We start from the raw sequence: 24,056 nt of genomic DNA on the forward strand, positions 1-24,056 counted from the left end.
ACAGCATACATGAATGACAATATGAGCACGCATAGGCGTGGCCTTTAACCACTGATTTGCATGAGCCGGTACGACAACAGCAGAGCAGAGCCAGCATTGGATGAGTGATATGAATATAAATGCAACGGGATTTGAATATGGGGGGATTTGAATACGATAGACTGTCTCATGGCAGACTTTATCTCCATATCTTTATTCAACCCCTGGTGATGGAATATAGAAGCAATGGTGGATTTCACAACACTGAGACCACAACACCCTCAACAAGACACACCTGACCACTCAATTCTCCCACAGTTGCACTGATCACAATCAGAATCTTGTTTATTTAGCCAAGTAGGTTTTCACTACTATAGAATAATATTTCAATATAATAGCGCAAAAAGCATTGGGGCTCGTACAATATGATCCTGCAGTGTTTAATCGCCAATATAACAAGAATATAATCAAAATCCAATCAAAAGTTGTGTGCAAATAATGCTTTTTATGTAATGATGCAGTCAGTGGGGGATGCGGGCCTAGTTGATGAGGCTGGTTGCAGTCGGCCTTTGTACGGAGAGGTTTTGGTCCTGATAGACCGCAGCCTCCTGGAGGGGAGTGGTTCAAAGAGTTTGTGTGCAGGGCAAGGTTATAATAGTTTTGCTTTTTTCATTAGTTTTTATTTTTATATCGTTTTAACTTTTTGTTTTCAATTTGTTTAGTTTTGATTAGTTTTAAAGCAGGTTTGCTAGTTTCGTTTCGTTTTTATTTTTTGAAAATGCTTAGTTTTAGTTTCGTTTTTATTAGTTTCAGTATTAGTTTTAGTTTTGTATTCTTCTGTGCAAGCCTTGTGAGACCATCCTGATCTCGTGAGCTCACGTTGTTTCACTCTGTAAAACAAACCATCTGGACCACGTCAGGTTACTCCTGTGCAGGGGCACAGCTAAAAAACATGGAGGATAGATTTCATATCCACCCAAAATACTAGGCTTATGTATGAAATGAAAAAGACTAAAACTAAGGACATTTTCTCAATAATTGTAGTTTATTTTAGTTAGTTTTGTAAACACACAATACAGTTTTAGTTAGTTATCGTTTTTCTGTAAAGTCTAGTTTTTATTTTTATTTCAGTTAACTAAAATGTTTTTTCAAACCTAGTTTTCGTTTTTTAGTTAGTTTTCGTTAACTATAATAACCTTGGTGCAGGGTGGGAGGGGTCAGCCGCAATCTTTTTTTGCCCGCTTCATGGCCCTGGAGGCATGCAGGTCCTGGAGGGATGGCAGGTTGCAGCCAATCACCCTCTCAGCAGAGCGGATGACACGCTGCAGTCTAGCCTTGTCTTTGGCTGTGGCAGCGGCGTACCAGATGGTGATGGAGGAGGTGAGGATGGACTCGATGATAGAGGTGTAGGAGAGTACCATCATAGGCTCTGGCAGGTAGAGCTTCTTCAGCTGCGTCAGGAAGCACATCCTCTGTTGTGCCTTCTTGGTGAAAGAACTGATGTTCAGCTCCCACTTGAGGTCACAGGAAATGATCACCCAGGGTAATGGGGGTGGGGTTTGGGCTGGGTTCTTCCTGAAGTCTACAACCATCTGCACTTCTCTTTAGAGCATTGAACTCCAGGTTGTTTTGGCCAGGAGTCAGAGACGTGTTTTCCCAGCTTCACATTCTGCTTCCTGTCAGACAGGAAGTCGGTGGTCCACCTGCAGATGGAGTCAGGCACGTGTACCTGGGAGAGTTTGTCCTTCACCTGGGCCGGGAGGATGGTGGTGACGGCGGAGCTGAAGCCTACATGAGAGACCAAATCCATCTGCGTTTTCGAGAACATCTGAAAGATGCCTGTGTTAAGGAATAAAATGCTGATGGAGGCTTGATTCTTTTGGTTTATATCGGTTGTTTATAGCTGTCCTCCCCTCACAAAACATGATACAGTCGTGTGTGTGTGTATCCGTTGTATGAGTGGGGTGATTGTGTATGTGTGTGTGTGTGTGTGTGTGTGTGTGTGTGTGTGTGTGTGTGCCCCAGGGAGAGCGGAAGCGAGACATTCAGGTAAATTGGTTGAAGGATGAGTATAATTCAGACCCAGCAAATCAATTTCAGAGGGAATACTGATGAGGCCTGAGCCTGCGAGAGCTGGGAGGAGAAAATGAAGATTTGTAAGGATTTGAGCAGCTTATATAAATCTATATGATCTTATATATAAATAATATACATCTCAGGATGAGCTCTATGAGAAAGTGAGTTTGTGTGTGTGTGTCCCAGCACTCTTAGGACACACACATCTGTACTCACTGTACTAACTGTTGCCAGCTACTGGGTTTCATTAAACTTTTGAGTTGACTCAACACTCTTTCCATTTTCTAACAGTATCTGGCTGGAGCTACAGGACACACACGGGGAAATGCTCTAGGGAATTCTCTGAGAGTCGACACTCTGTAGGTAATTACTGTCCGAGAGCTAATTTTGAGAATGAATTGGGACTGCTATCTCTCGTGTTCATAGTTAAGAGATTGAGTGAGGGGTTGGATATTTGGTCCGTTCCGTCTGTCGAGTTCATAGTTCTGTGCCAGTATGTGGTTCTTTAGCATGTAGTCTCGACACGCCAGAAATGTCAGTAATGCTGCTTTGCCCTGCCCCAGGGCCTGTGACCACGGACCAAAGTGCGTGTGTGTCAAGGAGGTTATAGGTGTGTGTGTGTGTGTGTGTGTGTGTGTGTCAGAATGTTCCTTCTGTGTGTGATGTCAGCATGCCTTCACAGTGCAACAGTGTCAGTGAGGTTATCTGTGGACTGACCTACCCTCCACCCACCAGGCAAACACACACAGCACCCCCAGAACACACTCACACTGGCTCAGAGAATGTTCCAGAACAACCGTGACCCACACAGAGGTTGGCATTGATTCACTTTTTAGAATCAAACTCCCTTTACCCCAATTCTGACTGATGAATCCTCACAACGTACATGTCTATTATTATTTGTAATTTTTATTTTATTTTTACAGTACTAGCAACTTTTGGCACTAGTCCTTAACATGATCTACTCAGTACATTTAGTTATCTAATCTCATTGCCATTGTTACTTGTTCACATTAAATCATTATTTGGCAGTAACAGAGGAACAACGCACACACACGCACACACACACACACACACACACACACACACACCGAAAAAGAGGGACAGAGAGATAAGGTAGTAGATTGTAATTGAAGCTGGGAGTTGGTTTTGTTGCAGGTAGGTCAATGGTCATTTCATAGTGACAGTATGTTGTTTCGGAAACACACACACAGACAAGAGGACAGCCTAGGCTCTCAGCAGCGGCCTCCTGCTTTGTTCCTGCGGTGAAACGTTGGCAGATTCCTGTATTTATATTGTCCCCCAGTTGTTTAGGTCTCTCCTCTCCCAGCCGGCCTGATGTTTTGTCTCTTTCTCCCTTCCATGATAGTAAAGTCATGTGTGGTAAACAAACCTGTAGAATGAGCCTCTCAATGTAGAAGTGCTGGAAACCTGGATATTTCCTGGAGCATGCACACAGGTGCGCACGCACGCAGTTTCTCACCTGAGCTGGTGCAGATTGGCCTCATCAACATCAACAAGGCACAAGACCCCCACTGACACTGTCTAGCTTGTAAATGTTTGTAGATTGTACTGTATATTGTATTATAAATAAATTATGGTCATCGAGGGGTGTGTGTGTCACGTGTGTGTGTGTGTGCCACGTCACACACACATGTCACACATACACACACGTCTTCGGTGGTCGCGGGTGGAAATTTCTCCCATCCAAGCTGTCCTTCTCCAGGGGCAGCCAGGAGCAGTGGGCAGCCATCGTTCATGCCGCCCGGGGACCAAATCCACATGCTCAGTCTTGGTCAGGGACCGGACTTGAGAGCATCTGTTCTTCTGCATGTTTTCGTATTGGGTTCTTAGGGAGGAAACCCTAGCGAACACAGGGAGACCATGCATACTCCGCACAGAAAGTCCCAGGAACTTCTTGCTGTGAGGCGACAGTATTAGGTACTGTGCCACCATGCTGCACATGAGCGATTTTGGGGTTCAGTGTCTTGCTCAAGGACACTTCGGCACAATGCCGGGAGCTGGGATCGAACTACCTCATGACCTACTTTGTATTTTACCCTGTCCTGTCTTGTTCTTGCACTAGGTTTTGCCTATTTGGACATTTGGTAGATTGTACTGTATCACTTCGTTATTGTATGTTTATTCTTAATATTATTATTGTCATGCAACAACAGACCAAGGCAAATTCCTCGTACGCGCAAGCCTAGTTAGAGGAGTAGTAAAGGGAAAATGCATGTTTAGCCCTGTTTTAAGGTTACTTATGATCATATACAATGGTTCAGATCAAAACGTTGACAAAACTAGCACTTTTGAGAAAGTCTGATAATTGCTCTACCACCGTTTTGGTCATACAATGGATGTGGATGGGCACCGTGAAAAATCTTTCAAAAACATGTTAAACTCTCGATTTCAAAGACAAGAAGCTCACCGAGGGGGTAATTGGTGTCAGTTGGTGTTCTGACATCAAATTCGCCGCAAAGTATGAATCCTGTAGGGTTTTATTGATCATTTTATGAAATCCATTGACTTGTATTGACGCGACCGTTGTAGATGTGTAGATCAATCCGCAGAGGGGATTCAGGAAGCGGAACTACTTACGGTAGCTATTGTTATTGTTTGTGTTGCTAGGCTACCTAGTTTGCGGAAGTTTACACACGTATGTGCTGCGACTAAATAGTTATATGCTAAATATTTTAAAAAGCCTTTCCAGATGAACTAGAATCTTACTTTATGGCGAATTATATGTCAGAACGCCAACTAACACCTCAGTGAGTTTCTTGTCTTTGAAATTGAGTGTTTAACATGTTTTTTGAATGATTTTTCACGGTGCCCATCCACATCCATTGTATGACCAAAACGGTGGTAGAGCAATTATCAGACTTTCTCAAAAGTGCTAGTTTTGTCAACGTTTTGATCTGAACCATTGTATATGATCATAAATAACCTTAAAACAGGGCTAAACATGCATTTTCCCTTTACTACTCCTTTAACTAAATAAAAAATCTGAATGTGAATCAGGCTTACCACTCACATAATACACAAACCCGCTAAACTGTCTGTGGTCTTAATTAGTAACAATGTGTGACTAAGATAGGCATGCAGTCAGGATTAGTTTGTTTACATCCTGTAGTCAGACTCGGCACACAGTTCTAGTCTGACAAGCAGGGTGGGACAGATAAGTATGAGAGAGAGGACCTTTTAGGGGACTGGGTGGAGATCCTTTACAAAGTTTCCCTACTTACAGTCTTTTGATCTTGCTATAGTCTACCAGGTTACAACTTCTAGAGATCACACAGAGAGAGAGAGAGAGAGAGAGAGAGAGAGAGAGAGAGAGAGAGAGAGAGAGATTAGGCTACAGCCTGGTCTAGCTCTTCAATTATGAGCCAATGCAGCAAAAATGTGGAACTGTCCGGGGGGCACATGTGCACAGAAACACAGCCTACACCAAAAGGGACTAAGCTACTGCAGAACTGTAGACTGTTTTATTTAGGCTACTTTAAACACATCGAGGATCGGCTATATTTCTTTGAACAAGATTTTTTATCATCACTCTAGCTACCAGGAAACTTGTCCTTGACCTCAAATTATCTCATATGTTGCAGTCTAATTTAGAATTAATATAATAGCCTATCTCAAAAATAACAATGACCTAAAATTCCCTCAATAAAATAAACGCCTTGTATCGGAGAGCTGCACCATTAGATCTATTACAACCTCAACCATTTTGGGTCTGCTCCGATAGTTGCCCCAGTCAGAGGAAGTGGTGAGTGAGTTTCCTGGCTGCGCAGTTCCCCCAGCAGCAGAGAGGAGGAGGGGAAAGCAGAGAGGAGGAGGGGACAGCAAAGAAGGTTAGCGATTGAAGAAAATGGCGATCATGCAGGACGAATGCCTCCCTTCATAGATGCTGCAAATGCGTTGAATTTCTTTAGCCTTATAGCCGGCTTTCATTTCCACTCTGTTGCACTTTAAACTTTATGAGGTAAGGCTTCTTTTGCTATGCGTCCCATACCCGTGCATGGTGTTTTTGACCAGTATTAGAAGGGATACGCAGCTAGCAGGCTAGGTGAGCTAGCTGGACGGTCGAGAGGATATTGGCGTAGTTGAGTTTGCCCGCTGTTGTTGGCAATCGATGCAGCTAGCTAGCTAGCTAGCTACAGTGAGCTGCACGGATCCAAAAAAGAGCGCACAATTTAGCTAGCTAGCTACTGAAATACATCAGCTAGCTACAAAAATATAAAAAGGTCACCGTATCTATGTAGCTAGAATATCTAGGTGCGCATTTAGTCCAGCACTTTACTAGCCAACGTTACGTTGATTGTTTTTGCCGTGTGAACGTCTGATCTGGAAGTTGGCTAGCTGGCTGTAGCTCGATTAGCAAACCAAGCTAGCTCACTGTTCGCTAACGTTACGTGTGGTCTTTTGCAGTCAAGCTTGCAAAGTACCCGACACTACAGTTTTGACAGGTCACAATCAATCGATGTTATAGAGCTTTTTAGCACTTGGCAAGTGCTGCTTGATATCAAATCGATGTATTGTGGAGGGTGAAATGGATTACCATGGTCGTTGCGGAATAGTACAAACTGTCCTGGTCTTTGCTTGTTGTTAGCTAACATTAACTTAACGTTAAGATCCCTCGCAATTAGTAATTTATTTTTCGGAAATACAGGTTAAAGTTGGGTGCAGAAACCGTAAAATTCCATATCCCCCTCGCAAATCAGGGGCATGCAAATAAATTAAGTGCAAGAAGCATTGTAACGTTAACCTGAGCCACGTCCCGGTGTGTCGGAACCTGATCCCCTGATCCCAGCCGGGGCATTTAGTAACGTTATGCTAAAGTTAGCTAGTGGCTAGAAAGCAAGCTAACTAACAATTGGGGTTTTGTGTGCACTGGCAAGTTAACACCCTCTATCGGTATGTTTGATGGGCTCTTTCTATTTTGCATGCAATTCATTGATCTTGTATTAAATGATGCGAGTTCCAGTTCACGTTAGTTCGTGTATAAATAGTGTGTTCAAAGCATAGTCAAGGTGGACTAATAAATGGCTGTTCTCGGTTAGGAGCCGGCTCGCTTTAGCGCACTCTTTCCGTGAACGAACACCTGAGAAGAAGCCATGTTAAGCGGGTAGCCTGTCAGCTAGCTGGGGAGATAATGGCCGACCTGGCTGCGAGGATTGATCAACCTCGCATTCTCACCTCAGACAACTTCAGACAGAGGTGCAAAACACGCAATGCAGAATTAGTAGGCTTTCTAGAAGAGCATTTTCAATCCGAACGCTTACTTTCAGCCTACTTCTGCTCAGACTTTGTACTAGGAGAAGTTCAGTCACTGGTCTGCACAGATTGCCCTAATTTTCATCTTTTTTGTCACCTCATTTCCATTACTTCTGTTATTACCGTACCTCACAGTACAGAATTACGAAATACAGGAGCTTATGTCAAAGCTTCAGCTGTTTCTAAACATAGACCTGGTTTTGACTAGCATATTTACTAATTGGAGAGATTGTATCCAATGCTGGGTAGTTCTCTGCTGTCATGGGAAAGTGTTGGAAATATGAGTGAGTAAACATTACTTTCCTCGTTTCTTTTTAGAGATTTGGATTTGGAAGCTGTTGCCACCAAAGAAACTGAAGAGTTAAAACAGGTGAGCCCCCCCACCCTCCTCCATATGAAGGAACTGTTTTGATCTGACCTCTTCCATGTCAATTAGTGCGTGTGTGTGTGTGTGTGTGTGTGAGAGAGAGAGAAATAATGGGTGTTGTGTCTGTGTTTGTGCTCTTCTGGTCTGTTCTTTTTGGTGGAGGGCGTGTGTGTATACTAGGGGCTGCTAGCAAAGCCCGGGACAGGGCAGCTGCTGCTTGTGTAAGCACATGCAGTTCCGTTTGAATTGAAGGGCCCGAGCCCAGAGTGCTGAGTAGGCTGTGCCGTTTTAAAACGCTAAATGAAAACCACTGTCACACTTTTTTTTTGTTCAGGACTGTTTTTGTAGCTCATTGTAGTCATACAGTCTACGCGCAGACAAAAGCACCCCCCTGAATGTCCTACCCCCCCCCCCCCCCTTCACACTCTCACCCCCTAAAGTCGTAGATTGGCTCTTCAGTGTGAAACAGAGCTTTGCTAAACAACCTGCTGCTTTCCGGTGTTTAGTAGTTGGTTTACCATTCTATTGTGTTTACAATAAGTAGGAGGAGGCCTTTCAAATATTAATGTTGATTTGAGTGAGTGTCATTTCATCACGGCCTCTGCTGTTCTTTTATTGCGCGTGAGGGTACGGTGGCGTCCGTGTTCGGGGTGCTTGAGCTGTTGTTGTGTTTCTTTGCGTGGCTGATTGTGCTGTAGTGAGGTGTTGCGACAGAATCAACATTAGCGATTTTTTTTTCCGCAAAGGTTTATGAATGGCAGACAAAACCTTATTGTTCGCCAGAAGCTAAGGGCTTCAGAGTCCCACAGCAGTGTGGCGGATGTCTAGTTTTGTTTTCGTGTACCACTTCAGCGTTCTGTTGTGAGTAAACACCAGGCTGCTTCTAATAACATGGCCCTTTTTGCCGGTACAAGGCTAATTGGGCAAGATGATACGAGGACGAGATCCCCCGACCAAAAGGTCACCTTCAATTTGACACCCCTTGTTTCTTTAAAGCGGTGTAACTCGGGTACCTAGTAAGGTCAGCATGTTTCTTTCCTCAGAGATGTGACCGTTGCCCTCCGAGCGTATAAAACCGCGCCTGTGATTACCAGAGGACTGGCTGGCTGGCCGCACCAACAACCTGTCATATCCCCATCCATGTTTACTGTACAAGCCACTAGCTAATGTCAGTTGGTCAGTGTGGAGACATTAGCGGTTAGCTAGCCATTGCATCGGCCGTTCCCATAATTTATCCTCGGGGATCAGTGAAGTATGACCAACCTCAGGCTATACCGAGTTTCTGCACATTTGGCTACATTGCTTCATGCCGTACATCCAAGGCTGAAGCTGTGCTGTAAAGGGCAATGGGAAGGTGAAAAGGAAGGATCATGTCGATTCAGCCTGCCACTGCCGTTTGAGAAGGGGACAAGTGGCCTAACTAGGACCCCCCCCCCCCCACACACACACACAATCTCCTCGTTATCCCCCCGGCCCCCCCTTCTCCCCGTGAGCTGTGCGGTGGTTGACTCCTGTCCGGGTGGCCGGTCTGGTCTGGTCGGGCCTCTCGTCCCGTCAGCTGTGTCGGCGGGGCCGATTGTTGGCCGCTCATAAACAGATGCCCGGGCCTTTGTGTGTGTTTGCTCCGGGAGGCCCCTGCGCTGTTGTTGCGCTGGCCATCTGCTGAAGCACTTCAGGCACCACCTAGCTCTGGGCTGGGGGAGGGGGGGGGGGCGAGGGAGGCCCCTGGGAGGGTAAACTCACTTCCCCTGCTAAAAGCTCCTAGGGGGAGGGAGGGGGGGGGGGGGGGGGGGTGACAGAAATACCCAGTCACTCCTGGTCCTGGCGTTAGCAGTGAGGTTTGATGTTACAATCAATGTTATATTGAATTTCATTGTTTGGAATCATTCTTGCATTTGTGTTGTCAATATCAACGGTCACCCTTGTGAGAACTATTTGCAAAATGAATGTGATTTGTGTGATCACTTAACTGGTTGCCTTCAGCCCCCGATCTCGTTCTCGACCTCCCCTCTTCACACCGTAGTCCTTTCAGCATCAGTTAACACTTTTAAAAAACCTGCGTTCACAGCCTTGTGGAGTTGGGTGCGTCCGTGTGTGTTTGCGTGCGTGTGTGTTCGTCTCTCAGACTGGTCTATTGTCCCAACCTTGACCCCCCCCCCAGTCGTCAGACAGCGTTCCCACGTCTGATGTAGTCCTGGAGAGCCAGGGTTCAGAGCCACCGAAAACCTCAGAGGCTTGTGTGGAAAGGGTACCTGAACAAATTGAATATCCGTCAAAATCCTCACTTAAGAGAACTCATTTTGCTCCATTATTAAGAAACTGTAAACCGATAAGCGTGTTCAAATTGATTAGTCTGCTTTGGTACTTTGCGGTCACTCCACTGTGAGTGTGATTCACATCTGTATGACTGTGAGATTTATTGCGGGGATGAAAGTAGGTTCTCTGTGTGTCTGTCCATAAAAGGGTTAGTGTTCGCGTGGCGACGTCTTAGAGTGTAGCCGAGAACACGACAAAGTTTGGAGAGAGAGCAGTCGGAGCGATGGGCGAGAACGAGACGGGGAGACGCGTCTGAGAGAGTGTGAGCTGGTGGTTTGTGTGACTCACAGGAGAGGCTGTCTGTTTATAGAGAAGTTATTCGGTTCTGTAATCCCATAAGGAGATCAGTGGGCAGCTTTCTCCTGCTGTCTAATTGGCACCCCTGCTGTGTCCATGACACTGGATTTGACTGACCGGGATGTAGTAATATTACCAGACCGGCCACCTTCCAACCAGTACTGATCCATGGTTGCTAACAGTGCTGAATAGCAGGCCGGAAACGGTTCCGAGCTCCTGACCTGGCTCGGACCGGACCCCTTCCCGTTCTTAGAGTACTGACCAGAGGCCCTGCAGCGTCCTCTTGATGTCGAAACACTCGCCAGGGTTGGTGTTGATGTTAACATCACTGACCAAGACGATGCTGTGGTAGCAATGCCGTCGTAGTTGATGCTAACAGCACTGACCAAGACGATGCCGTCGTAGTTGATGTTAACATCACTGACCAAGACGATACTGTGGTAGCAATGCCGTCGTAGTTGATGCTAACAGCACTGACCAAGACGATACTGTGGTAGCAATGCCGTCGTACTGCTGACCAGAGCTCCGCTCCAGCTGCCCCCCCCACCAGGCCAGATTCCCCCGAGTTACGCCTCCGTCTAATCTCTCCGTCCACAGGGAACCCCCACACAGAAGGAAGAGCAGTGGATGGAAGAGAGAGAGAGAGAGACGGCCCAAGAGAGAACGAGTGAAGAGGAAGGAGACCGGTCAACCGGTAGGAACCGCTCTCATCTGTGACATCAGCCTCAGCCTACCTCTGGCCTGTGTGTTGTTTCTGGCGAGCTCTCCTAGTATCCAATCCTTGATTGAATACTAGGAGCCCAAAAATACCAGGATGTCCAAATACATCCGGTCTTATTTTGCAGTATGCAAACCAGCAGACTGCAAAACCAGCAGACAGCTGTGGTCTTTATGAACTGCGACATATGTGGGCAATGTTATGACAAAGTGGTCCCAATTGTATGCGTACGTATGCGTGCAAAGTACGTACTTTCTAGGAGCAGCTGTAGTACTGGTAGTAAAAAGTACAAGTACGCGATTCGGAACGCAGCCTCAGTCTCTTGTTTTCCACATTGACCTGGCCGACAGTCTGCATGGCAACAGTAGTGCGGTGTAGCCCTCGTCAGTCAGCCAGTCAGCCAGTCAGCCAGTCAGCCAGTCAGCCAGTCAGCCAGTCAGCCAGTCAGCCAGTCAGTCAGTCAGTCAGCCAGTCAGCCAGTCAGCCAGTCAGCCAGTCAGTCAGTCAGTCAGCCAGCCAGTCAGTCAGTCAGTCAGTCAGTCAGTCAGTCAGCCAGTCAGCCAGTCAGCCAGCCAGTCAGCCAGCCAGTCAGCCAGTCAGCCAGTCAGCCAGTCAGTCAGTCAGCCAGTCAGTCAGTCAGTCAGCCAGTCAGTCAAGTCAGTCAGTCAGCCAGTCAGTCAAGTCAGTCAGTCAGCCAGTCAAGTCACTCAGTCAAGTCAGTCAGTGGATGAGCTGAGCTGAGTGTCACTGCCATGTTTCCACGGAGGCCTGTGTGGACAGGCTGATAGGCCGACTCAGGCCTTTATCTCTGACCTTGTCTCTAGCTCAGCCCACCAGCCTAGGCCCTGTGCCAGGCCAGTTACTGTTTACTCCCCAATGCCCCAAGCCAGGGAGCCCAGGGCCCCACCGGGCTGCTGCTGCTGCTGCTCTCTAATATGAGCCCACCGCAGGTAGGTGGAGCAGTGAGATTGGTCTCTGTCTCTCTCCCCCCCTCTTTCTTTCTCCCCCCCCCTCTCTCTCTCTCTCTCTCTCCCTCTCTCACCCCCCCCTCTCTCATCCCCTCTCTCTCTCACCCCCCCTCTCTCTCTCCCCCTCTCTCTCTCACCCCCCCTCTCTCTCTCTCCCTCTCTTATCTCCTGCCCCAGATGGCCAGGGGTCCCCTTCACCCCAAACGCTGCTATAATCGGAGAAGAACGCCTGCAGAAACCCCCCCCCCCCCACACACACACACACACGGTCAGGACCTTGCGATGTATTTCATCTCTAATACCAAGGCCTGGGGATGGAAGAACACACACACAGACTGACGCAGACAGACGGATGCAGACAGACAGGCAGACAGACAGGCAGGCAGACACCGATAATGTCTCAAACAGACTAGTGCAGAAGAATCTTGTCTTCAGACGACAGGCTTCCCCAACTACGACATCAACAACTGACGCACGTGCCTTATTCACTTTAAGCACAGGTAATACTTTGGGTATGTTCTGACTGGGTCTGTCGAACGCTGTCTGTTCCTGCACCGCGTTGATTTCGGCACGGGGCTTCAGCGCAGGCCGGTTCCCGCCCGGCTCAGCACGGCCGTCGGGCGAGCGAACGTGTTGCAGCACGCCCCCCCCCCACCCCCCCCCCCCCCAAAGTCCAACTCCTGCACGCACAGAGCCACTCATTCCTCAACTTACAGCCCCCGCCACCACACTCTTGCTCTGGCCCAACAGGAAATCAGATCCACTTTAAGACACAAAAGGGTTCCTCTACGCGGTCCTCCCCCCACCCCCCTCCCCTCCCAGGCCCCGTCTCCGCCGCCCACAGAGAGCAGGCAGCATACCTGCCGGCCGTACCTCAGTTTACTTCCTGTTTTGAAGCGCGATTTGAAGTGTTTGAAGTCGCCATGTCTGCTTATATAACCTGCAGAGAAGCCTCTGTCACGCTGGTGTGCTAGTAGGCCCGCGCTCCATCCTAAGTCCTACAGATGGACTACAGATGAAGACTAGCCTTCTTGGCTAATTTTGGTACATTCGTTAATGTACAGTGTCCCTACCAAATAAACAAACAAACACTATTCTGTCCGGTTCGCCTCCCGTCTTTGCTCGGCGCTCGGCGGCCTGCTTGGTTCGCTGGGTCTGCCGGCGAAGGCGTGTTGGCCGGTCTGTAGAGGCCGCCGGCATGTGACGCGCGAACCGTCCCGGCTTTCGGGTTTTGTTTCAACACCGATATTCAGCAGCTCTCACCCTAGATGACCGAGCCACTTCGCACAGGGGGACGTCTGCCCCCCCCCCCCAATCCCCTCCTCCCGCCAAACCCCGAAAGCTCGATAGTCTCATTTGACGGATCGAAAGTACATTTTGTGCGCGCGTTGCGGAAATGACCTCGTAGGGAGATTGCCTAGTTTGTTAAAAGAAGCTCCAGCAACATTCCTTTCATCGGGAATGACTGGCGGGTCAGGCTCTTGTCCCATCCCCCCCTTTTCCCAGTCCTCTCCTTGTCTTTCCTCTCGCTCTGTGTCCCCCCCTCCGGTCCCCCGTCTCTCAGTAAGGTGACACCAGTTGTCGGAGAGACTCTGGAGGTTCGTATGAAAGCCCGACTGTGAGCAGGAACACACTGTACTCTTATGTGCAGATCAGGTACCAGGTTCTACACACACACACACACACACACACACACACACAACAGCTGGTGTTGTTGTAGCAGATCTCCTTGTCTCTATCTGAGGAATTCCTCCGTTTCCTGACTGGGGTAGAGTGGGGAGGCGGGGGTTGGGTGGTTCGTTGTGATATCATCGTTTAAGAAGAGCGTTTTCCTGTGAGAATCAAGCTCATCTTTCTGCCAGTGATTTTCCGTGCGCCTGGGTTAATGGTTGGCAGGCGGGCGGCGGGGGGGGGGGCTTCTTACAGGTCGTCAGTGGAGAATAACTGCGTGTGTGTGTGTCCACTTCAACTACCGTGCTAAGATGGCGTCTGTCTGCGTTGCGTTGGTAGCCGGCTAGCTAGCACACAGAGGCTGCTATTTCAGCTGAGGGGTTATAAATAGCCTTGTGTGCTGTGAGCAGAGCTAACGCTGCTAACCTGCTCAGGGAAAGGTCAGAGCACACACACACACACACACACACACACACACACACACACACAGATCAACCCTCTTACTGAACAACCCTAGCCTGCTCAAGCTGGGGCATTCATTGTCTTTCTGCATCTCTGTAGTTTTCTGCCATTTCTCCTCAAGTTCTCCCACCATCTCTAAATATTTTCTCTCTTCTCTTTCGAGTCGATACCCGACTCGCCGCAGTCGTCTGTCCTGTCTGGTTTATGAGTGAGTGTGGAAAGCGGTGTTAAATGCTGAGCTGAGCCCAAACCCCAGTGGGAAGTGGGAACCCCCTCGGTCTGTCTCTCACACAGGAGCTGGGGATATTGCAGAAGGATGGAGCTGGCAGGCAGAGAAAGGCTGAGCTGCTGGATATTAGGGATGTCACGGTTCTCCGTCTAATACTTGCGAATTGGGGATTTTCGGTCTACTTTCCATGTGTTCCTTACCGCCGAATTGGAGAAAGCCTCTCCCCGCGAGTTGCCTAAATATTCACACAGGATTTCCTTCCCGCAAAAGACTGGTTGCACTTGTAGCAACAAGCGTGTGTCGGGAAACGTCGGTGCCTGTCTTTCACTCGGCTCGGAGCAGGCTCGGAGCAAGCGCGTGCGTGTGTGAGGTAAGCAGACGGAGGGAGCAGCAGAGAGATGACCTTCCTCTAATGACCAGGAATGGCAAAAATGCTTCTTAGATGAATATCTTTGTGCAAGTTAGAAACTGAGTCATATAGATAAAAAAGTGCAAGACAACGTTTATGTAAGCTAAAATATTACTGTTGGGTTTGAGAGGGCGCAGTGCAGCCATTTTCATTGCGATGCGTTGACGCACGTTTTGTAAATTGACTACTGTACCAGGAGTCAAGGCTGAGACACTTTTATATTTTGAAAGTGTTTATTACTTATTTATTAACATTTGGATGTGTTTTTTTATAGGCATATCGGTATTTATATACATTTCTATTATATATAAAGTTCCATAAGTAATGAGCAAAATACAAAGACTTTTGGAAATGGTAGCATTTGTCTCCTTGTGTTAAACGCATACCGAGAACTAGAAGTGTTGCTCAGAGAGCACAGACCTCTGGTAGATTTAGAGTAAACCTGCTCTAAAAAATGAATGGGCGGCTCATGAACCCGCCCCGTGATTCAGATCCTCTCTAAAATTGAATGGGTTCTAAGTTGGCCCATGCTACACCCCTCCACCGAGTTTCATGAAAGTCTGGTCTGGAAGTTTTTAATCCGGGTCCAAAAAATCAATGGCGGTGAATGACCGGCCGAGTTTGGGCGACTCGCAGATTGAGATCCGTTCTAAAATGTTCCTCCAAAAACTTCCTCAGAGTTTCATGTATATCGGCCCGGTAGTTTTTGCGTAATCCTGCTGGCAGACATGCGTATGGACGGATGGACGTACGGATGAACACACGCCACCGAAAACATTACACCTCGCCCTGCGCTGTCTCTGGTGCGGAGGTAAGGGCGGAGATAACAAACCGGAACTGTGACCCAAAAACCGTGTTCTGTATCGAACCGTGGGCTAACTGTACCGTTGCTGGCCTCGTAAACCAGACTCATTCACTTTTTTTTTTTTACGTTTTCACTATGAGCCTGGACTTTCAACCGCCCAGAGTGATTTGAGTTTACCCAGAAAATGGGGGGCAGCATTTTAACTGCTCTTCCGCCCCCAGTCCCTGATTGGTTCCCGTAGGTGAAGATGTGAAATACAGGATTACGCTAGTAGTAGAACAGTAATGGCAGCTCCCGAAGCAATGAGCACTAACATTAACGTTAGAAGAATAAACATAGCCATAAGTGAAGCTTTTGCAGAAATAAACTCAATAATAACAATTGAAGAACAAGAGTATGCACTAGTAGAGTTCATCAGCGGAAAATACGTTTCCGCCATTCTTCTGACTGGATTTGGCAAAACTTTGATCTATGTTTTGTTACGCTGATTGGCTGAAGGAGATCGTCTGTCAAGGCAAGTACTCCCACCCACTCAAATCACTCCGGGGGGCTGAAAGTCTAGACTTTAGAAAAAGTCCCCAAAAAATCGCGAAGAGTCTGGTTTACCAGGCTATACCGTTGCATCCCTAGTGGATACTGGTGGGGTGGGGAGGCGGTCAGAGAGAGAAGTGTAGGAGTGGAAAAGAGAGGGAGTAAGGAACGGGGAAGGGCAGACGTAGAGACCGATGGTGGTGTTGAGGGCAGAGTTGCTAGTCAGAGGAGAGAGGGTGAGGTTGCTTGTAGTCCTGTTGCTTCCGCTCCAGTTTGTCCGAGCCCGTTGCGTTGGTCTGTACTGGAGAACTGAGATCCCGGTACCGGTCTTATTGGTCCTGTTCCCTCTGTCCGTGAGCGTCGCCATCACAGCCGTTCTGTGTCTGATTGGCTCACCACACTCTGCTGTATCTGGTTGATATACTATGGGTTTCACAGAGACAGGATGAGCCAGTGCTTTGATGTAGTTTACTAGTTGACCGACTATTACGACCCCTCACTGATTGCAGTAGAGGTGTCCCCAGCCACTGAACGGCAGGCCGCCATTTTGAATGAACAGAGCAGCAGCACCGAGAGGCTGTTGCCAAACATGGAGGATCTCTCTTCTCCTCGGCTGACTTAACATTTCTCCAGGGGACTCTGTTAGGCTACAGTAGTTTACTGGCACTCGTCTGAGCCCCAGTGGAACTGATTGGGATCCACTAGCCGTTTCTCACCAATGGCATCCACCAGCCAAGTATCAAATTACATCACAATATATGCTGATCAAAGCAGCTCACTGTGACTGAACCTCTCTGTGTGTTGATGTCTCTGGGGGCTTAGTCTCTCTCTCTCCTTCCCTCTCCCTCGCTCTGTTTCTCCCTCTCTTTGCTAAGAGGGTTGGTTGCCATGGAGAGTTAGGGCCCGTCCAAAGCCGGTTGTATAACCAGGAGGGGGACATACGAGTCGCTCGCCTCGCTCTCCAACCCCCCCAGCTGTCCCAGCACCCCCCCCGAAACCCTTAGTCTTGCCTAGAGAGGAGGGCAGGATTTTTGGCTGCGGTCTCTACGCACACCTGCGACTGCGATGTTTACCTCTGCTGCGCGGCGCTCTGCCCTGGGACCAGAGCCACGTTGGCGCGCCGACACACACACAGGGATTCTGTTCCTCTCGCTAGCGCGGAGTGGAATTACCAGACCCCTGCTTTCCGTCCTGCTCTCCCAGGGAAGATCGCTATCACTCCGAAGATAGCCGATACCCCGCCTGTCAGCGGCACGAGACGGCCAATCAACATGTTGGTGTTTTTGTGTTGTGTTCTGGTTAGGGATGCACGATATATCGGCGGCTATATCGGTATCGGCCGATGTTAGTCATTTTTTAATATATCGGTATCGGTCCGATGTGCAAAACGGGGCCGACGTGAACAGCCGATAATTATTTCTGTCTAGCTGCTGTTGTGCGTGTTGTTTTTGAGAGGAAACAATGTGGTAAATCTATGATTTATCGGCTTTTCAGAATGTTTTGGAAATGGAGACAGTGTTTCCATGTGTTTTTCAGTATGTATAACATTTGATTATCAGAAACTTGTTTTTATACAGAACATATCAACATCGGTAAATATCGGTTATCGGCCATGACAGCAATGTTAATATCTGTTATCGGTATCGGCCAAAATTTTCATATCGGTGCATCCCTAGTTCTGGTGATGCCTTCTCAGTCGAAGTACAAGTGGGCCTTCGCTTACTTTCATACATACCTAACTTCTGTTTTTCTCTCTCTCTCTCTCTTCCCTATCCCCCTCTGCAGTGCAAGAGCAAACCAAGTCCAGTTGTCACGTCCAGGCAAAGCCCTGAACTTCGACCTGACAGTCAAAACCACCTCCCCCCTCTCCTACAAACACACACACACACACACACGTCACAGCGTGCTCAGCAATGCCAACGGGGCTCCAGCCAGCTGCCAGCCTCCGCGCCCGCTCCGACAAGCCCCGCCCCGTCTCCGACAAGCCCCGCCCCTTCTCCGCTGACCCCTGAGGCTCTGACCCCCCCTCCCCACCCCCACCCAGCCCCTCCCCGACCTGTGAACTCTTTGACTGTCCCCTGTCGCCCTGGGAACCAGAGTGCAGCTGTCCTCCACACTGCCAGGGGGCGCCCTGAGGTCCAGCGAGGGAGCGCAGCACCGCGCCTCTCCTACAGGTAGAGAGAGAGAGAGACACACACACACACACACACACACACACACACACACACACAGCCTCTGTATAGATATTTTAACTGAATACACCCATAATAGAACCAGCAGTCAACTGGTTTCCTCAGCTGGTCTCCCGCGCCTACAAACGCCCCGGCTTCTTTCCTGTTCCCGCCTCTCTTAATCATGCACTCTCGCCTGTATCCTCTTTGAATGATTTTGCTCACCCTCATTTCTCTCTCCCTCTTGTTTGTCACTCAACCCTTTAAATCTCGCACCTCTCCCCCCTCCCCCCGATGACCTGTCCTCTCTTGTTTCCTAGGCATGGCTCCCATTCGGGACTCCGTCAGCCACTCCCCTAACCAAACAGGTGACTACATGACCTCGTTCTCCTGTTTTTCTCTCTCTGCTGCGCTACGACTGCCCGTCACCGCGCTTAGCACGCTGCTGCGAACTCGCGTCGATTAACACTTATTAACACCGCCTCAGCAGATTAGCCTCAAATGTTGCGCGCGAGCAGATAAGAGCCGTCCCCTAGCGTTGCGACGCAATGTTGGTGCGTTACAAGTAGCCAGTGACGTTATATGTCGTACGCTACTCTGCGTGCTGCTGTCTCTCCCCCAGCGGGAGGGCTCTGGGTGTCTTGTTTCTTTTTGGCCAGTTTGACCTTGGTCAAGGTCGCGGGCCGCGGCGCGTTCGCGACGCGCTGAGGGAGGATGGCGTTAGAGGGAGCGAGGGAGACGGACGGAGAGAAAGAGGGGGCACAGAGCTGGCAGCCGTACAGAGGAACATCCAGGGAGAATTGGCAGCCATCTTGTGTGTGTCAAGTCAGTGGGAGTCCAGTGTGAGATTGAGAGGCCGCTTAGAAAACGGGTTGGCTGGCACAGAGCCGGGGGGGGGGGGGGGGGTGTGTGGAGAACAGAGGCTGACTAGGAGACGGAGGGTAATACCGTGCCTGCCTTTCAAAACGCTCAGGAAGCACAGAGGAAGTGGTTCCAGCATGACGATGTCGGTGGGATGTTTGCCAAGAAAACCAAACAAAACAAAGGAGCTAGCAGTCGCTTTCACCCCGCCCCCCTCCCCTCCCCGTCCTTCTCTAGCTTTGCTCCCTTCCCCCCCCTCCATCTCCTGCTTGCCCTCCCTCCCCCCCCCCCCCCCGCCCCATCCCTCCCCAAATCCTCTGGCAGGCGGTAGGGGTCGCGCCGCAGAAACAAAATGGTGGCAGCTTTGTCGGTCTGGGCCCGGCACTGGCGAGACTGAGCCCAGCGGGACCGAGGGTTTGGTGGGGGGGGGAGCAGGCGCAACACAGCCCTAACATGCTGGTATCAGAACAGACGCAGCGTGGGCACAACAGGAGTTCAGGAACTCATTACGCCATGATCCTCGTTTGATCATTTTTAGGGATGCACGATATATCGGCATTGATATCGGTATCGGCCGATGTTAGTCATTTTTTAATATATCGGTATCGGTCCGGTGTGCAAAACGGGGCCGGTTTGATCAGCCGATAATTTTTTTTGCTCTGCTGTTGTGTGTGTTGTTTTTGAGTGGAAACAATGCGGTAAATCTATGATTCATCAGCTGATAAATCTACCAAATATTTGTGAAATACAGACAGTGTTTCCATGTGTTTTTCAGTATGTATAACATTTGATTATCATGGAAATGTGTTTTTATACAGATCATATTGACGTCGGTGAATATCGGTTATCCGTTATCAGTATCGGCCAAAATATTCAGATCGGCGCATGCCTAATTATTTTTCACTAAACGTGTTACGACGTTCATGTCGTTTGTGCGTTTTGAGAACATCACAGCGTTGTCGTCTTGCCTCCGCATTTCCTAACACCCCCCCCTCTCTCCCTGTCCGTCGTCCCCAGGTCTGGACCACCCCGGCCTGGACTCGCAGTATGAGAATTCCCCCTGGAGCTCTGGCTCTCCGTGCAGCGACAGCAACAGCAGCTGGGGGAAGGTCCTAGTGGACGGCTGCGGCGACAAGAGCTCCTCCTCCTCCATCTGGCCCGCCATCTCCGGCCCCGCCTCCGGATCGGGCTCCGGCAGTGACCCCGAGCTCGCCTCAGAATGCATGGATGCGGACTCCGCCTCTAGCTCGGGCTCTGAGAAAAACCTCACCGTGATGGCTTCCCCCGCGACCACTGCCGCCGCCAGCCGAGATGGCAACGGAAACCGCCCGGCGGCCGGCGGAAACGGCGGCAGCGCCGCCAACGGCCCCCACTACTCCATGGCCAGTACTGGCAGCAATAACGGTGGCGTCAAGGGCCCCTGGGGGCTCGCCAACGGCTCCATGCTAAGCACAGGCCCCGGCGCCGACGGCGGGAAGATAGCGGCCGACGGCGGCCACGGCAACAAGCTCAACAGCGCCTGGGGCGCCAAGGGGCCCTGCGCCAACGGGGGGGCGAACCCCAGCACTTTGAACCCCAACGCCAACCACGGTGCCTGGCCCCGGATGCAGAACAGCGGGCCCAACAACCCCCACGGCGCTGTGGGTAACGGCGGCGGCGGTGGCGGAGGAGCCCCGCGCGCTCCCGGGGTCCATGGCGCGAACGCTAAGCTGGGCCTCACCGGCCTGCAGGCCTCCCTGGGCTGGGGGGGCGCGGCCGACGGCCTGGACGAGCCCGACGGCAATGGTACAAGCAAGGTGTTAGGCGGCGGCAACGGCGGTCAGCTGTCCAACCTTAACACTGAAATGAGTGGACCAAATAACACTACTACTACTACTAACGCCATGACCTCTAGTTTACCAAACTCTACTGGTTCAGTGCAGATGAGCGAGCCCAGCTCGGGCCACTGCCCTTGGGGCGGAGGCGGAGGCGGACCCCCCGCCCTCCCCAACGGCACCTCAGCCCCCCAGCACCCCCACGGCGAGGGGGCCTTCGGTACGCCCTGGGGGGCCACTACCTACCCTGGAGACAAGGGCCCCAACGGAGACACTGTGAACCCTAACCCCTCCCTCCTCTCGCAGGCCGGGGCCCCCCAGCCCCTCTCTGCTGCTGCTGCTGCTGCTGCTTACAAGAGTAATAATAGCAACCACAACACTGGCCTCGCCCCTCGCTGGGACTCCGGCCCCGCCAACCCCCCAGCTCAGAATCAGCCCTGGGGGGGCTCGGCCGCCACAGCCACCGGCCCGGGGAACGGGAACGGGGTGGCGCCCCCCAACGCCGGCGTCCCGCGCCCCTGGGGGAGCAGCGGCTCGTCGTCTTCGTCGTCCTCATCCTCCTCCTCCTCCAATACTAAGGCCTCCAACGGGGAGTGGGGCACTCTGCCCGGCAACAGCAATCAGCATTCCGCCGAGGTCGGCGTCCGCAAGGGAAGCGCCAACGGCTGGAAGAGCCTGGAGGACGACGCCCTCGGCGTGGGGGCGGGGCAGGCCCCCCAGAGCGGCGCCGGAGGGGGGTGGGGCCGCTCCGGGGGCAGCGAGGGGAGCGGGGAGAGCTCCGGCGGCCGCAGCTCGGACAGGGACGCCCAGCGGGGCGGCGGCGGCCCCCGCCGGAGGGGCGGGGGACCCCCCACCCACCCGGGGCCGCCACCGCCGCCGCCCGTCATCTCCCGCGTGGACGTGGACCCCCGGGTGCTGTCCAACACGGGCTGGGGCCAGACGCCCGTGCGCCAGAACACCGCCTGGGACGTCAAGGCCGCCCCCCCCCCCAGGACGGACGAGAGGAAGCCCGGCAACGGAGGCTCCGGCTGGGGCTCGGCCGGCCCGGCCGGCCCGGCTGCCCCCTCGCAGCCCGCCGGCTCCGGAGGCTGGGGCGATGGCGGCGGAGGCCAAGGAGGCCAAGGCCCAGACTCGGCAGGGTCCGGCTGGGGGGAGCAGAAGCCCTCCTCCGGAGGCTGGGGGGGCAACAAGGGCCCCGGAGGCGCCGGCACCTGGGAGGACGGCAACGGCTACAACAAGGGCAGCAACACCTGGGGCGGCAACCCCAAGGAAGACCGGTCCAACACCTGGACCAACGCCCCCAAACCCAAGCAGGGCTGGGGGGGAGCCCCCTCCGGTGCCGAAGGCTGGGGAGGAGGAGAGACCCCCAGAGGAGGGGGGGGCGGAGGCGGCGGCAGCAGCAGCAACCACTGGGAGCCCCAGAAGAGCGCAGGTTCCCGGGGCTGGGACAACAACGACGGCGAGCCGGGACGGCCCAACGTCAACAACACCTGGGGCGGGAACGGAGGGTCCAGCGCCCCGGAGCAGAGCAACCAACCCAACGCCGGCTCCAACTGGGGCGAACCCGCCAAGCCCAACCCCCAGGGCAACCACAGCTGGGGGGAGCCGCCCATGAAGCAGCAGCCCAACCACCCCTCTCAGAGCTGGGGAGACGCCCCAAAGCCCTGCCCCTCCAACGAGTGGAGCAAGGGCCCTGATAACCCGGGCCCCGCGTCCAGAGGCCCTCAGGGGCCCCAGACCGGCAACCCCGGCTCCGGCAAGCCCACCGGCTGGCTGGGAGGCCCCATCCCCGCCTCGCAGAAGGAGGAGGAGAGCACGGGGTGGGAGGAGCCGTCCCCGGAGTCGGTCAGGCGCAGGATGGAGATCGACATCGGCACGGCCGTCTGGGGCGACCCCAGCGACTACAGCGGAGGCAACGTCAACATGTGGAACAAGAGCAGCCAGCTGGAGCCGGAGGGCATGAGCGTGAACGCGCCCCCCCAACCGCAGCCCCACCCCCAGGCCCCGCCCCACCCCCAGGCCCCGCCCCACCCCCAGGCCCAGGCCCACCCCCCGCCCCACCCCCCGCCCCACCCCCAGGCCCACCCCCAGGCCCACCCCCCGCCCCACCCCCAGGCCCACCCCCAGGCCATGCAGCCACCGCCACCCCAGAACGCCATGCCCAACAAGGACAAGAACTGCAGCTCTGGTGGTGAGTAGACTGGGGAAATACACCTCTAAAATGTATATAGGCTAGTATTCACCCCGAATTATCACTCATACAGGGACTGGTCAAGTTAGTGTCATTAATGTAGTTATGCCTCGCGCATGTGCCAAACCACGCTGTTTCTGAGACGTACATCCCTTCCTGGCCCGGGTCTGATCTACACATGTAGCCGTCACATTCAATCACTGAACAGTATACTGTATATACCCCACATTGGCTCTCGCGTCATACTGTATACAAATTCGCTCCCACACAAACGTAAACGCTCACACACACACACAGACGTTTTCTCTGTTCCCGTTCTCCGCTCGGTGTAAGTGTGTGTCCAGGGCCTTTTGTAAGCGCAGTTTGAGTCATCCTTCTGGAATGTTCTGAACATCGATTTTTCTCTGTCTCTGTGCTGCTGGTGCAAGCGCGGGCAGAAACACGGGGCTTTGTCTGAGAGAGAGAGAGGGAGAGAGAGAGAGAGAGAGAGAGGGGGGGGGGGGGGGGAGGGAGAGAGAGAGAGAAAGAGAGAGGGGGGGAGAGAGAGTTCCAGAGGGAGGGAGAGAGGGGGGGGGACGGGGGAGAGAGAGACAGACAGATGGGGAGAGTTCCATAGGGAGGGGAGAGAGAGAGAGAGAGAGACAGACAGACAGACAGACAGACAGACAGACAGACAGGGAGATTTCCAGAGGGAGGGGAGAGAGAGAGACAGACAGACAGACAGGGAGAGTTCCAGAGAAAGAAAATTTCAGGTCAAGAGAGTGAGAGAAAGATAAAAAAAAAAAAAAAAAAAAAATGACATGGAGACCCAGCGCCAGCTCTCTGGCCCCGGCGTGCGTGCCATAGCGAGGGGGAGGGAGGGAGGGGCTCTGGATCCAGGAGCTGCTCCAGCCAGTGGGATGAGGCCGTTAAGTGTT

The 24,056-nt window shown here is 51.8% G+C and overlaps 1 protein-coding gene across 4 annotated transcripts in view; it reads left to right on the forward strand.

The window, feature by feature from the left end:
• Window positions 1-5,908: 5,908 nt before the first annotated feature.
• Window positions 5,909-24,056, forward strand: part of LOC311309086 (trinucleotide repeat-containing gene 6A protein-like) — a 30,491-nt gene continuing 12,343 nt past the window's right edge. For 2 of the 4 annotated variants that reach the window (XM_084438245.1, XM_084438246.1), the window contains exons 1-4: window positions 5,909-6,037; window positions 7,648-7,699; window positions 10,907-11,003; window positions 20,152-23,139. In XM_084438245.1, the coding sequence (XP_084294371.1) occupies window positions 6,033-6,037; window positions 7,648-7,699; window positions 10,907-11,003; window positions 20,152-23,139 (3,142 nt within the window). In that variant the 5' untranslated portion in view covers window positions 5,909-6,032. Of the gene's footprint in view, window positions 6,038-7,647; window positions 7,700-10,906; window positions 11,004-17,887; window positions 18,277-18,593; window positions 18,642-20,151; window positions 23,140-24,056 lie in introns of those variants that run through there. The other 2 variants (XM_084438248.1, XM_084438247.1) reach the window with 2 other exon arrangements.

The sequence above is a fragment of the Borostomias antarcticus genome (genome assembly GCF_949987555.1).
Source record: "Borostomias antarcticus genome assembly, chromosome: 5".
NCBI lineage: Eukaryota > Metazoa > Chordata > Actinopteri > Stomiiformes > Stomiidae > Borostomias > Borostomias antarcticus.